Source organism: Gadus morhua, chromosome 21, assembly GCF_902167405.1.
Source record: "Gadus morhua chromosome 21, gadMor3.0, whole genome shotgun sequence".
NCBI lineage: Eukaryota > Metazoa > Chordata > Actinopteri > Gadiformes > Gadidae > Gadus > Gadus morhua.
This window is the reverse complement of record NC_044068.1, coordinates 6,486,003-6,500,569: the sequence shown is the minus strand read 5'-3', so window position 1 is coordinate 6,500,569 and position 14,567 is coordinate 6,486,003. Positions and strand designations below refer to the sequence as shown.

The following is a 14,567-nucleotide window of genomic DNA, read 5'->3' as shown; positions in this document are numbered from 1 at the left end:
CTGTGGGGAGGGGGGGGTTGTTGACGAAGATGTGATCCAAGATGGGGCCTTGGGACAGAGCTGGCTCAGGGTGGAGGACGAGGGAGAGATAGGTGGCGGCAGGGTGCAAGGCTAAATGGACCTTGTCAGTTGTACCCTTTAATGCGTGGGATTGCTGTCCCATTGTGCTCCCTGAGCTCAGTATCTCACTGAGGCTGTCCATTCTCTCTCGCTCGATTTCTCGCTCGTGCTCGATCTCTCTCTCTCTCTCTCTCTCTCTCTCTCTCTCTCTCTCTCTCTCTCTTTCTCTCTCTCTCTCTCTCTCTCTCTCTCTCTCTCTCTTATATATATATGACTCGAAGGCAGTCACTCGTTCACTTTTTTTTTTCGTTTTCACATCCGTGCCATTCATGATAACAAACCGTGCTGAGAGCACTTCTGCAATCAGCTAACAACGGGCAAATGGGACGCAGAAAGGATAGCTGGGGGAGATGAGGAGCAGGGAAGCAAGTAGGAAGCAGAACGGCATTAAGGGTTGAAGAACGAGAAGAAAGGAGATGATGATTGCAGCCGAAAATAGTGAGGTATCCTAAATAAATAAATGGTGGGGTGGGGATGGCGGGGTGTGTGATGAAGCATCTACGTAGAGGAGAGCAGAAGCGATGTGGTAGTGATGAGGTGGTTGCTCTACATAGTCTTAGGAAGAAAAATATTTACGGAAAAAAACTGGCAGCCAATTAAATAATGGAAGCCATGGTTTTTCCCTTTTAAATTTGACACGTTTGGAAAAACAAACCTTCCAGGTGTGTTTTATTTAAACCGTTGGGATATAGTTTATCTGACAGTCTACGTGAGGGGGAGATTAGCCGTTAATCCTCGCACACTGATGGATTAAATTAGGACTGTGTGAATACAGGCATTATCGTCAAATTTGTTCTCCCCAGATGATTAAGTCTGTTATAAGCATAGTTCAAGTTGAATTGGTATACAATGAAAGGAAATTACCATTTTTGTCACAGTAGGGGGGATGAAAGGGAGCTATTGAACAGATATCTTCAATAAATACTAGCTGGGCTAGAAAAAGGTCATTTATTTTAATGCAGGAATTGCTTGTCTTTCAAGGTTCTTGGGTGAGTCTTTGGCACACACATTCTTTAACAGATACCACAGGTTGTGTTTTTTTTTGCGTTTAACGTGGTAAAGGATATACTACAAATGCATATCCAATGCAGTAATAATTTGTAATACAAGTGTTGAAAATATAAAATTTTGTTTTGCCTTTTCTGCTTCCGCAAATCTACCGAAAGAGTAAAGTAAAATGGCCTCGAAACATTTACCATTCTGTGCATCAGCACTATCGTCTATATGACTCTCTAATTGCATTAAATACATTATTTCTTGGTGTTGATCTGCCAGGATCAATACACACAGCTGGCTGGCTTATTCAGCAATCCGTGAAATCCCTCCAAAATGCACTACCTCTTATGACCATGGACGAAGGCTAATTTACTCAGTATATATTTCTTAGTGTGGAGGAAGGGAAGGCTTTTAGGGCAATTAGTGATACAAGCTCCCGGATAGGTGGGAGCGTGGACTATTTAAACCCGACCTATCCATATGAATCCTCATTAGAAGGCTGGATATTACCATCAGGCCAACACTTCCCGCTGTTAGCTTAGCTTCCGTCGGAGTCACAGCGTTTCCCATCATGCCGCAGTAGCGTGCGGTTCTGTGTCTTCCTCAGCCTTCACCGATAAGAGGATTTAGCGCAAAAAACTGTGTTTAATTTAATTGATACATTACCATGGTGTTTAACAGACACACACTCGCATGTGCTCTCAGAACGCTGTCCTACTCAGACATCTGTTTGCATTGAGTGTGATGACTGCTACTTTACCGCTGTGATGCTGTCCATGCATTCCGATGAGCTCTGGGCCTGCAACCCGCGCACGTGCACACACTTTGGCTTGGGTAGAATGCGAGGCGCGGGTCAATTAGAAGGGCCTCTGACTGTCCAGGATGTTTTAATTAAAGCAGCAGTGAAATGTAAACTAGCTGCTAATTATGATTATCTTTAATTAGCTGTCACTCTGATCGTAATTGCTTTTGAATACAGCTGACCCCCAAAACGCTGCACTTCTTCGGTTAACTAAATGCTGTTATTTCTCAGCGCCCCGGTCTGCAAGTTTGTGTGTGTGTTGTGCCCCAGTCCTTCGAGATGTTCTTTCCCCTGCAATACCACATATGCATTGCTTTGCGACGTACGTGTGTGCACACACGTGTCGTCAATGCTGTGCGATTCAAAGTTTGTTAATGCGCTAATGTGTGTAATTAATCCCCCGCAGGCTCTGCTGGGAGCGCTGGTACGGAAGAGCGATGGCTACAGCGTGGATCAGCTGGAGCGCCTGTACTCCCTCCTCAGTCAGTGTATCTACCAGCGACGCAGGGACTACGACAAGACCCGGCAACTGGAGGTCAGTGCTACGCCACCCTCCATACCCGTCTGTCGGGCCGTCTGTCTCTCGGTCTGCCGCCTTCACTGTCTGTCGGTTTCTCCCCCTTTCTCTTCCCGGCCTGTGTTGTCTCTGTGTATCAGCCTTTGTGTCCCTCTGTCTGTCTTTATCTGTCCTCTGTCCATATGTTTCTGTTTTTCTTTGTTAACACTTGTTTGTTTTTGTCCTTATTTCTGTCTGTCTGTCAGTCTCTCCATTGTCCATATGTCCTTTGTCTCTGACTGTGTATATCCTGGCTTATCTTATGCCGGTCAGATGGACGGACAAGGGACAGACTTGGCGTCCTGACATTAATAACTCCCACAAATTGAGCAAGCCGCTTAAATTCCAACCAAACGCTATCTCTGATCGCGTGCAGCCGTAGTCGGGATTCTGCCTTCTGACACTTGATTGAAGATGAGCAAGGCACGTGCAGCTGTGTTAGCGTGCTGAAGTGCAACGTTGCAGACAGGACAGCGAGGGAGATGGGGGGGGGGGGGGGGGGGCGGAGGGCTGAGGAGCAGCTGCTGCGTTTTTCATGTATCGGGGCGGCAGTTTGAGCCTTTCCAAAGTAATTTAGTCTCACTAATAAAGTACACCTCCGCACGATTTGCATTCCACTCCTGAACCTCGCAGTCGCGATCACCGGGAACAGAAGAGCACTCGCTACCATTTTTATTTTTGTTTTGTTCAACTACGTTCGACTAATTATACGTAGGGCAGTCGCTGCAGTCACGCATGGCCAGCTAGCGGGGACACTAACAAGGCCGGAGCCAAGGGTTCAAACAAACAACAAGCATTATAAAAAAAGCCCAGGGAAACAGAGGGAGAGCAGCTACAGCCTGGCAGCCAAACACCGCGGCTGCAACTATGCTGGACATATCAATACGAGGAATAGGAAAACCCAGAGTGATTCGGCGACAAACTGTGAGAACAAATTGCCTCAGACTTCTGAAAAGCGTCGAGGGTCCAAGGCGACACGACGGCACTCGATTCCTGTCTATAAGATAAGGTTTGTTGGATTCCCGGCAGAACCGAGGGATGGGGGTGGACGGTGTGTTTCTGTGAGTGTTTACAGTGTTTTGAATTGGAAGTCAATTCACCACGTCGTATCACCACACAGATAAGCGATGCCGATTTGATAAAATCATCGACGCACACTCAGATCCGATGAGGAGGATTGAGACGTTTTAAAATTATAATGGCACTGAAAAATGCTTTGATTGATTGCAGACAAAGCACAACACACATGTCGTCCAAACAACACTGTGTTATATTCTGCCCTGTCTTTTTATTGAACACGTTTTTCGACAACTCCTGAATCAGTAACGGTTTCATCGCCTCTCTTTTACGGTGCTTTTTCAGTGGGGGAGGGGTTCACAAGAATGCCATTGTTACCGTTTTTCCTCTTTCATGTTTGACAAGCCCGGTGTTTTTAGCGGTGACATGTAGTGAGGAGAGGAGATAGCCCGGAGCACTGGTTTTCCTGGAGCCGATAGCTCAGTGGCGCCGACTGTCAAAACATCACCGCGGCAAGGGGAGGCTAGAGAAATCATTCTGCCCGTGCCAGCAAGGGGATCAGCTGTCTCGCGGAAGTCTTAACACCCGGGTTCCATTCTCCGTTCCGCGCCTGAACCCCAAGCAGAGATAAATGTCGGCCTTGTTCGCGCCATGTTTGTTTTATTTTCGTGTTGGGTTAAATATACCGCGGCGACGCTCCAGGTCAGTGCCAGGGAAATTCTCGATAAAGGCGACGACGGAGAACACACGCACTCACACACATATGCGAACGCACACACACCCGAATACACATGTATGTACACATACACACGCGTGACACGTACACACACAAAGCAACACACGCACGCACAAAGCAAAACACACACAAAGAAAGCAAACCACACACACGAAACAGCCCACACACGCACTCACACAAATGCAAGACACACACACGCCCGCACATACAAATGCAGGACACACACATTAACAAATGCAAGACACGCACACACACACACACAGACTCACACTCACACACACAAAAGCAAACCAACACCCATAAACACACACAGGCTGTCCAGAAGCACCCTATACCTGGGTCTCTCCAGAGTGCTGGCTGTATGGCCCGCCTGTCTCCCCCCAGTGCGCTGACCTTTGCAGCAGACGGAGCGTAGGCAGCCCTGTTCCAGTCCTACCCCGTATCACAACAGCTCATCAGTCCTCTTGTTCCTAGTTCAATACCACCCAAGCTTCTTATCACACGCACACACACGCACACACGCACACGCGCGCACTCGTATTGTGATGGCAATCGCGCGCTAGTTGCCGACAGACAAAGTTGTGTACGTTGCAAACCTATGGTTTGCAACGTGAGCCCACCCACACAGCGTCCGTCTCGGCACGCTGTAGGGCGTCCAGCACTGCTACTGAACCTCGGCACGCCATCGTGATGAACGCAGAATCAGACATCGAATCAAGTCCTCGTTCGTGTGGTTGCCTGGCCACTCGTTGTGTTTCTATCGGTGTGCGCTCCCACTGAAGTCTTCCACCAAGTGGGTTTCTGATTGGTATGAAGACGGCCCATCTTGGCACACGGGTTCCCCTCTTAATTTTCTCGCTGTGACTCAACACAAGGGAAAGCGGTTGACTTTTAAACAGTACCTTGTCCTTTAGTAGCCAAGTTTTGGTTCATCCTGTATAAAATCAGACTGTGCGAAAAGAAATTCTGACTATAAGCTAATACTGAGTTTGCTGGCTTTGTCTGCGCACGTGTGTGTGTGTGCGCGCGCGTGTGTGCGTGCGTGTGTGCGTGTGTGTGTGTGTGTGTGTGTGTGTGTGTGTGTGTGTGTGACTGACATCGCGTCAAAAGAACCTTGCTCAATGAGCTATTGTGGGAGCAGGAGGAGGAAACTAGCTGGAACTTTTAGGCGAGGTCTAATTGAGATCACAGCCACACAATGAGGAACCTTGTCAAGGCTGAAGAGATGGCCGAGTGTGGGTCTGTTGGTGTGTACTTTACAGGCGGTGGGACCAAACAGATGGATGGTAAAAGGCTTTTAACAACCAATGGTGACTCAACAGAGACTTTATGAGAAACATCCCCTCTAGAAGCCTCTTTTAACAGACTGATTTATTATGGTCCTGTTTTTTGGTTGTGCCCCGACTTCATAAGGCGGTAAATATTGCGGTACAGATAGTAAATATGCCTGTAAATAGGACAGAGAGCGAAACTTGGGGGAAGGCAACCGTATAGGATGGTCACAGTTTGTGGCTGACTAGCTTTAACAACGGTGTTAATGGAGTTGGAGTAAGGACACATAAAATGCGTCTCAGTGAAAGGGGTAGTTTTCCTTTTTTCCCCTCCTTGCAACGTTCATCTATGGCTGTCGGTTTCGTAATTGCGTGGCGTGGAGACTACACCTGTTTGCATGACGGCTACATTGCTACGTTTATTAACATGGCAAATTGCACTCGCGTCATTTGAGCCATCTGCTGTATTCTGTGTTAATTATGAATACTTTGCTCCGAATGATGCTCAAACTTCTGCACATCTTCCTCGGTGTATCAGAGGTACCGTTTACACAACAGAGCCGGCGCAACCAGGCTTGTTGCTTTTTAACTGGGTTTCATCAACGTTTCAAGCTTCAGGGGAAATCTCACGGTGCATTGCTCCGGGACATTAGTGTGGAGTTATACTGGGGAAAGTCGAGTTCGACTTTTTGTTTTTGGAGCATTTTCCTTTGATTTGAAAAAGGGTTGCCGTATCGGATATCTGTCCGATACGAGGCGAAAAAACGATATTGTATCAAGGAAGAACAATCCCCTCGGTGCAAAGATACCACACAAAACCTGTCCTGTTGGATTTCAGATGCTCCCTCTGAAGTTGACGTGCATTCGTCTGCAGCAACGTTGGTCCAGATTCAAACAGTTAACTAATACTTCCTTCAAAAAGTTTAGTTCTCAGAATCTGTATTGGCAACGGACAGTGGCATCACGTACTCCAGTACAGAATCAGAGCCTTTTGCACTCTATTTAAATGCACATGCACAAACTCACACACATCCTCACAGCCACTCGCACACACACGGCATCAACATCAAAGCATTAATCATGGTCTCTTGCAGGCGATCATCCATCTCTCTTTATTCACCAGTGTTAAGATTTAGTCAGTGTCAAACTACGCTATTTCCAAGCCCTCTTCCCCCTCATCCCTGCACTGCTCTGCTTCATTTTACGCCATTTATCATCGTGAAGACAGTTCGCCGCCACGGAAACGCCAAAGTAATATTTACCTTCTGTAGAGCACAGATGCTATGCGTGCATGTTCCCGCTACATATTCATGTGTATTAATCGCTGTGTGTTTTCCTCTCTCCCTCTCCCTCTTTCCCGCTCTTCTCTCTGGCTGGATGGCTACAGGACATGGAAGAGTGCGTCCAGCATTTCGACACATTCCTGTGAGACCCAGAAGTCACTCTAGGGGGGTGGTGAAGCCCCCTCCCCGGGGGGCTAGGAGTAAGAGGAGTAAGAGAGTGTTGGACCATGGAGGCAAGACGAAACAAGACGCAGAACAAAACACAAGGAGAGGGAGCAGGAGAGAGAGAGATAGACTATGGGCAACTTTCAGAGTCCAGTCCTTTAACGTGACGGTGGAGGTGATGTCGGTGCTGGGGAAACGCGAAAAAAAGAGCAAATCAAGCCCCCTTCCTGTGGCCGAAGCGTGGACATGGAGAAGGGGACATTCTATGGTGCTATTGTCTCAGGAAACTGGCCCGACCCAGATCGGTTCTGCATAACCAAACTCCTGGAGGTGTTGTGTCAATCGCACACGCGCACACACACTGATGTATACATAGACAGAAACACTCACACACACCCATACATACACAAACACAAAGAAACAAGCGCAAGGAAACACACACACACACACACACATGCACACACCCTGGCACATTCAGACACACACACACACATCCAGACACATCCACACACACAAACACATCCAGTCACATCCAGACACGCACACACAGAAACATAGACAAACACACACACACACACACACACTGATAAACTCATGCACACGGACACAACCACAGGCCACGCTGGTGCTACTCGGGTGCTATGCTAACGTTTATCCATGCTGCTCTTGGGATTACCTTCACACTCTGGACTCCCGGACAAGCTACAATCACACTGATTGGGTGATGTCAAACCTGCCCATGTCTTTTATAGGTGCTGGCCGTGTACACACGTTTGTGCAAACACACTAATGCAGACTGGGAAACAAACGCAAAAGACAAGTGTGCGAGTGAAGGACACGCACAAGCGCACACACTGAGAAGATCCTCACCAGCAGAAGTGTGAATGTGAAACGAGGGCGGGTGTGGTTCTGGATCACTGAACTATTCTACTCTCTCGCCCTTCGGTGCCGTGTTTCATCATTCGGCGGTTATCTCATGGCCCATTTCCAGCTTCTTTGCAGTCTCCATTATTATATTACGATTCTGTGTCCCCTCCCTCACACCCCTAACAAGGATTTTTGAGTTCACACACTTTCAGTCGGTCCGTCGACGGAGTAAATAACAACCTACTCCTCAGCGTCTCACCGACATGTTCCTCGAGGTTGCGTTAGTGGGAAAAAAGCAAAAAAAAACAATGACGACAAAAAAAAATAAAAGGAGCAGCTAGCCAAAAAAAAGTTTGACTTTACCGCGTTGCGGTGCACGCAAAACCTCTCCCTCCGAACTGCGAAACTCTCGGACCTCCCTTCGACTTGTTATTCGAAGTATTCCCCTTGATCGTCACGTGGCGACGGCGGTGGTGCTCATACAGGCCCCTCCCACACACACACAGCCCGTTCACAGTGTACATGTTTCCCTTCCCAATCAAGCTGTGTCCCCCGCGTGCCGCCTCGGCTTCCTTTCCTGACACCCAGGCGGGGGGAACTGGAAGCGGTTCAGACTAGAACCTCGTCTGTAGTTTTCTGCACTGCCTAGCGTGTGCCTTATTTGAAACGTTGTGGGTGAATCCGTACGTTGGCCTGGTTTCAGGGATTTATTTAGGGTTCGTCACCGGTCTGGGGGGGACCCGCTTTTCAACCCTTTGCCCCCCACTTTGTGTTGAGGTCTGTGTGTTTATAAATACACACTCTCTCAGGCTCACAAATTTAGTCACTTGTGACCAGACTTGGGACATGACCAAAGGAGTTATTATTTGCCCAAAAATATCAAAAAATTAAACACAAACAAAAAATATCTCAAAATGGACAGAAAACAGCAGAAAGAGCGACGACATCATCTGTGACTCATATGAAGCGTATACATCGTGCATATGCCTCGCGGTCCAGTCATGTAAAGCAGGCGCACCTCAACTTAAACTTGAGTTTTGATGTATATAAATATAAGCGTATGTTCAGTTCAATAGACCCATGCAGCGGTTAATTAGGGAAGTTAACCAACAATGCCAACGTCTTATTGGCTAGTTCACAGCAGGATTCTCTGTGCCATGATGTGCCCCCCCCCCCTTTCCTCAACCACCTCTTCTTCATAGGTGCTAGGCTGTGAATACAGTGGTGCTCGTTCCCCTTCGACACAGAAACACTCGAGATCCGATGTCAGACGGGCCGCACAGAAATGCATTCTTCACCCGTATTGTTTTGTCATCCTGCTTCTAAAGAGACGCATACGAAATGGCTCCGGAATCGATGTTGAAATTGTTTTTCTTCTCCCGAGTCGTCGGCGTGTGATAATGATCAAGGACATTCTAGGCAGTGCCAGTCGCTAAGAAATGAAATTCATTTTCGTTGTGGTTTTGCCGGTTTCCCATTTGATTTTTGTTTTTTCTCTTCCCGCGTACATCAGTTAAAAAAAAAAATAAACGCCCGAGGGATTTCGTCTCCGGAGGGGCAACACAATATTTGTCATCTTGTCTGCAGTCAAGTCAAACACATTAACTGAAGTTATGAAATAACAATCCTGGCGTTGCCATGTTTGTTTTGTTTGTTCGAACGAGAACCCGTTCAGCAGACGTGGGCTTCAACCACAAACGCGGCCGGCCTCCCTGCAACGTCGGCGACCGCTGTGAGACAAACCCGCCGTCTACCGCTATCTCTCCATCACCCCCACTCACCACGGCCTTCTCCTCCGCTTCCACCGCGCGGTCCGATAAGAAAGCGCAAACAGACTGGCATCCACGGCCTGGCACTCGGGACTACTGCAGAGAGAAACCAGAGCTACCTCAGCCTAATTTATTTTGAACACAACAACCACATCAACACATGTGAGTTTACTGGGTATAGTATGCAGTACTTTGTTGTTTTTTTTGTTTTTGTTTTTTTTCTTCTGAAAACTGTCTCAGCACATACCAGCGAAGGTACAACATGATCTGTTCCACGTCTGTCGCAGTTATCCCAGGTGTATTTCATTCTATTTGTTGTGGGGGGGCTTTTATTTTGTTTCCGTAGGTTCGTCTGTTTACAATTGAGCCCGAAGGAATCGTTGCTTATGTTAAGGAAACTTCTTCAACTGTATGATTTTAAACTTTCGAGTTGACAAAGCAGATATCTTTTTTTTTTTTCAGTCGTAGGCTTATTGCCTTGTATTATCTCGATGGAATTTGTTTTTCTTCAAATTATAAGTTTTGCAGGTTCTCATCTCACTTGGATCTATTATTTGTTTCCTTTTATTTATTAATGATATTAAACATGTTTTTTCACTTCATTTTCAGTATAACGTCTTTTTTTTGTACATTTGATGTGTAACGAATGAAAGTTGTGTAGCGTTTGTGTAGCAGGTTTTTTGGGGCTGCATGTGAGGGGAATTTAGGGTTTACAGTTCTCTCAGGTTCAACACATGCAACACTTGCTCTTTAAAGTTTCTATTTATTTTCAATGTGATTTGGGGTTAGGTGGTCAACATACTGGTAAAAACTTAATCGCAGAACAGAATTTCACAAGAAATATGGCATTTCAGTCTGTCTACAGACCACAAGATGGGTGTATTCAAACTGGTACTTTCGTCTCCTATGTTTCGTTACTTTTGTGTCCTTTTGCCAAGAGGGTAATACATTTGATTAAAAATGCATTTCAGAGTAAAATAAATTGATAGTGAAATGTCACACATTTAATGTTGATACATTTAAGGACTAACAACCAATTTTTGTCTGGTAGTTGAGACTACTTAATCCAATAATGGCGTTCATTTTTTTCTTACATGTTTTCCACACCTTTTTGACACGTTTTGTCAATAGCTTTTGTAGCATTTTAAGATTTGTTTTGGAAAATAAACACAAACCCATTCTTATGTATGTGTTACATTTAGTGTAAATTAAAATTTAAAATGTAACACTTACTGTACTTCTGAATAAACTGCTGTGATATACTTAAATAAAGGTTAAAATTGTAATTTTGTGAGATGTTTTCTTTGGAAAATGTGCTGGCTTTGGTTTAAATTTTTTTTATAATACTCTGATTCAAAGGTATTCTAAAGCCATCTATCTTGACTTATTCACAATATAAAGATCTGAAGGAGTAAGGAGCATTCTTTAAGATTGGTAACCAAACTTTCATATTCACAGGGAAACTCATAATTAAATATCTATCAAAACAAATGTCAAATTTGTTTTCTCCCAAGTTGTCAGAGGGCGAGAATGATCAAGGCTGCAATTTATTTCTAATTAAATTTAGTGTCCTTTAAGATGAAAGATGTCTGCATACTATTTGAAAATCAAACTATACTACAAGCCTCTTGCCTTTAATTAGTAAAGAAGCATTTGGTCCACAAAGATGATGTACATGATGTTAATTAAATACAGGACTTTAATCTCTGGAACGTTCGGGTTACGTGGTAACCCTGGTTCTCTGAGTAAAGAGACCATCTCTCCACTCCGTTACATATTCCATATGTACGGGGTATACCCCCCATGTCTGCTAAGGACCGTGGATAGGCTTTAAGACACACCGGCACGCCCGGTCACGCCTACACCACTATAAAACACCTGTGTAGACGTGCAATCAGTGATGGTTTGATCGGATCTTGTCTCCGGGCGGCCTCTGGATTGGAGAGATGGTCTCTTCACTCAGAGAACCAGGGTTACCACGTAACCCGAACGTTCTGTATCGTATCGAGACCATCTCTCCACTCCGTTACATATTCCATATGTACGGGGTAACTCTTTAAGCAACCCCGCCAGGAGATGGTGCCACCTAATAGTTAGATAGATAGATATATAGATAGATACTTCATTCATCCCGAGGGATGTGAAGTATACCCACCCAAAGAACTATTTACAAATGTACACTATTTACATGCCAATCGGGACGATGCCCCGCAAGGCGCAAAGGCCAAGCCCGAAAGGCAGAAGGATGTTCCGTTGGGTCTGCCAGACGCAAGACCCGACGCCGGAACACAGGTATAGCCCCGCCAGGCGCAAGGGCCAACTCTGTGCAGATAAGCAGCCCAGGTCAGCCCGCAAGTCGCAAGGCTGACCAATTGAAGGGTTACCTCTGAGTCTGAGCCACACCAAGTACCTGCTCCGCGAAGGAGGGTCCCGCTGCCACATTCAGGCAGTAGAATCCGGTGAACGTGGAGTGGGAGGACCTAGTGGCTGCTGCGCATATGGTGGCGAGAGAGGCACCCCGCCACAAAGCCCAAGAAGTCGACACGCTGCGGGTTGAGTGTGCTCGAATCCTGGAGGGGGAAGGAGCGCCCGAAAGGGTGTAACCTTGCTGGATGAGGTCCACAACCCAGTGAGAAAGTCGACACTTAGACAGTGGTCTGCCCAAGCAACTAGTGCGAAAACACACAAAGAGCTGGTCTGACTGTCTTAGTGGCTTAGTGAGCCGCATATACTCAGACAGGGCCCTTACCGGGCAGAGTGCTAGCTGGTCTGCTGCTGAGACAGGAAGGGACTGCAGCTCTATGCTCTGGGACAGGTGGAAGTCAGACAGAACCTTGGGCAAGAAGGCTGGGTTGGGGTGAAGAACCGCCTTTGACCCTTCCGGAAAAAAAGTACAGCAGTCCCTGTGGACGGAAAGCACATGGAGCTCACCTATCCTCCTAACCAAGTGATGGCCAGGAGGAAAGCTGTTTTTAGGGAGAGCCACTTTAGGTCCACATTGCCGAGGGGCTCAAAAGGCGGATACTTCAGAGCTTCAAGGACAAGATCCAAGTCCCAGGTTGGTACCTGAGGACCCCTACTGGACGCTGTAAGCCTTCGTGCCCCCCTTAGGTATCGGGAGATCATGGAGCAGCCATCCTCAATAATGGCAAACTCTCCGATACGGACTGCCTTGATAGCTGCCAGCATGCCTCTCAGGTTGACCGCAGATTTAGGTCTTGGTCCACAGCTGGAAGTGCCCAACTGCAGACCTGCTCTTGGCTGGCCATGTTGGAGAACAATTTAGTCTTCCTTGACCATCTATGGTAGGATGATGGTGAAGTAAACTGGCGACATAGCAGGTCCTTGAAGTCTGGTAAGAGAGGGATCTCTGACCTGAGACCTTCCTCTGCTTCAGCCTCGAACCTGGAGGCAGCAACTGTCGGCTTTTCGGGTAAAACGATGTTCAGGGCCTTGGTTGCCCTGTCAACAATCTCCCCAAACAGGTGAGCCAGCTCTTGCCCGGAAGGGTTAGCTGAGGGAAGCTGTTCACTGGGAAACTCCCCACTCTCTGAAAAGAATACTGTCTCCACATCCAAGTCCTCCTCCTCAGAACCATCGTACTCCCTGTCAGAGAAAAGACTGGGAGGAGGAGAGGGACCCACGCAGAGAGAAACTGGGGCCCAAGGAACACTGAGGGAGAACAGGGAGGCTCGCGGCCCCCCGGAAGCTCTGCTCATCTTTCTTGCTGGCCCTTCCAAGATAGGGAACCCTCCCCGTTTTGATGTGAAAAAACGGCAGCGGGCTTCCCTTGTATGCATTGGCATGATGAAACAGTTCATGCATGACTGGGGTGTATCCCTGGCCAACGTTGCTTGCTGGTGGCCTATACATAACACACAATTATCGTGGCCATCCTCGACGGGCATGGCAATGTTACAACCAACACAGTGATGGCCTAAAGTGCCCTCCATACTACTGGGAGGAGTCAACTTGGCCACGCAGCTCTGCTATAGCTCCCTCACGTGCTGTAAAAAAACGTGAGGGTAATAATAATTTATTAATAATAATTTATTATTAAATAATAAAAATGATACTTTTTTATTATTTATTAATTAATTCATTGATTAATTTACTTAAAAAACAACAGTGTTACCCCTTACGTTTTTTTTCATGACGACCAATAAAAAACGACAGTGTGGTTTTTTTCATGACGACCAAAGAAAAACAACAGTGTTACCCCCTATGTTTTATTTGATAAATATCGACAGTGTTACCCCATATGTTTATTTCATGACGGCCGATAAACGACAGTTACCCCTCATGTTTTTTCCATGTTGACCAATAAAAAAGAACAGTGGTACCCCTTATGTTTTTTTTCATGACGACCAATAAAAAACAACAGTGTTACCCCTTACGTTTTTTTTCATGACGACCAATAAAAAACAACAGTGTTACCCCTTATGCTTTTTTTCATGACGACCAATAAAAAACGACAGTGTTACCCCTTGTGGTTTTTTTCATGAAGACCAAAGAAAAACAACAGTGTTACCCCCTATGTTTTATTTGATAAATATCGACAGTGTTAGGGGGTTAGGCAGAGTAAACTCCACTGCACCACTGAGGCGATGACAAAAAATAATCAATCATCAAGAAAGAGGATAGACATGACATTAAAATGTATGTGTGTATTTCTATTATTTCCCTTATGTTTTTTTTCATGACGACCAATAAAAAAGGAGTGTTACCCCTTATGTTTTTTTTCATGACGACCAATAAAAAACAACAGTGTTACCCCTTATGTTTTTTTTCATGACGACCAATAAAAAACAACAGTGTTACCCCTTATGTTTTTTTTCATGACGACCAATAAAAAACGACAGTATTAACCCTTATGTTTTTTTTCATGACGACAAATAAAAAACAACAATGTTACCCCTTATGTTTTTTTTCATGACGACCAATAAAAACAACAGTGTTACCCCTTATGTTTTTTTTCATGACGA

General features: G+C 46.0%; 1 protein-coding gene across 1 annotated transcript in view; it reads left to right on the top strand.

Annotated features, from left to right (window-relative positions):
* atad2b (ATPase family AAA domain containing 2B) overlaps nt 1-10,868 on the top strand; it is a 77,998-nt gene extending 67,130 nt beyond the window's left edge. The window contains 2 exon segments of the mRNA XM_030344814.1: nt 2,325-2,453; nt 6,886-10,868. Coding sequence (XP_030200674.1) covers nt 2,325-2,453; nt 6,886-6,927 — 171 coding nt within the window. The 3' untranslated portion in view covers nt 6,928-10,868.
* Nucleotides 10,869-14,567: the final 3,699 nt, after the last annotated feature.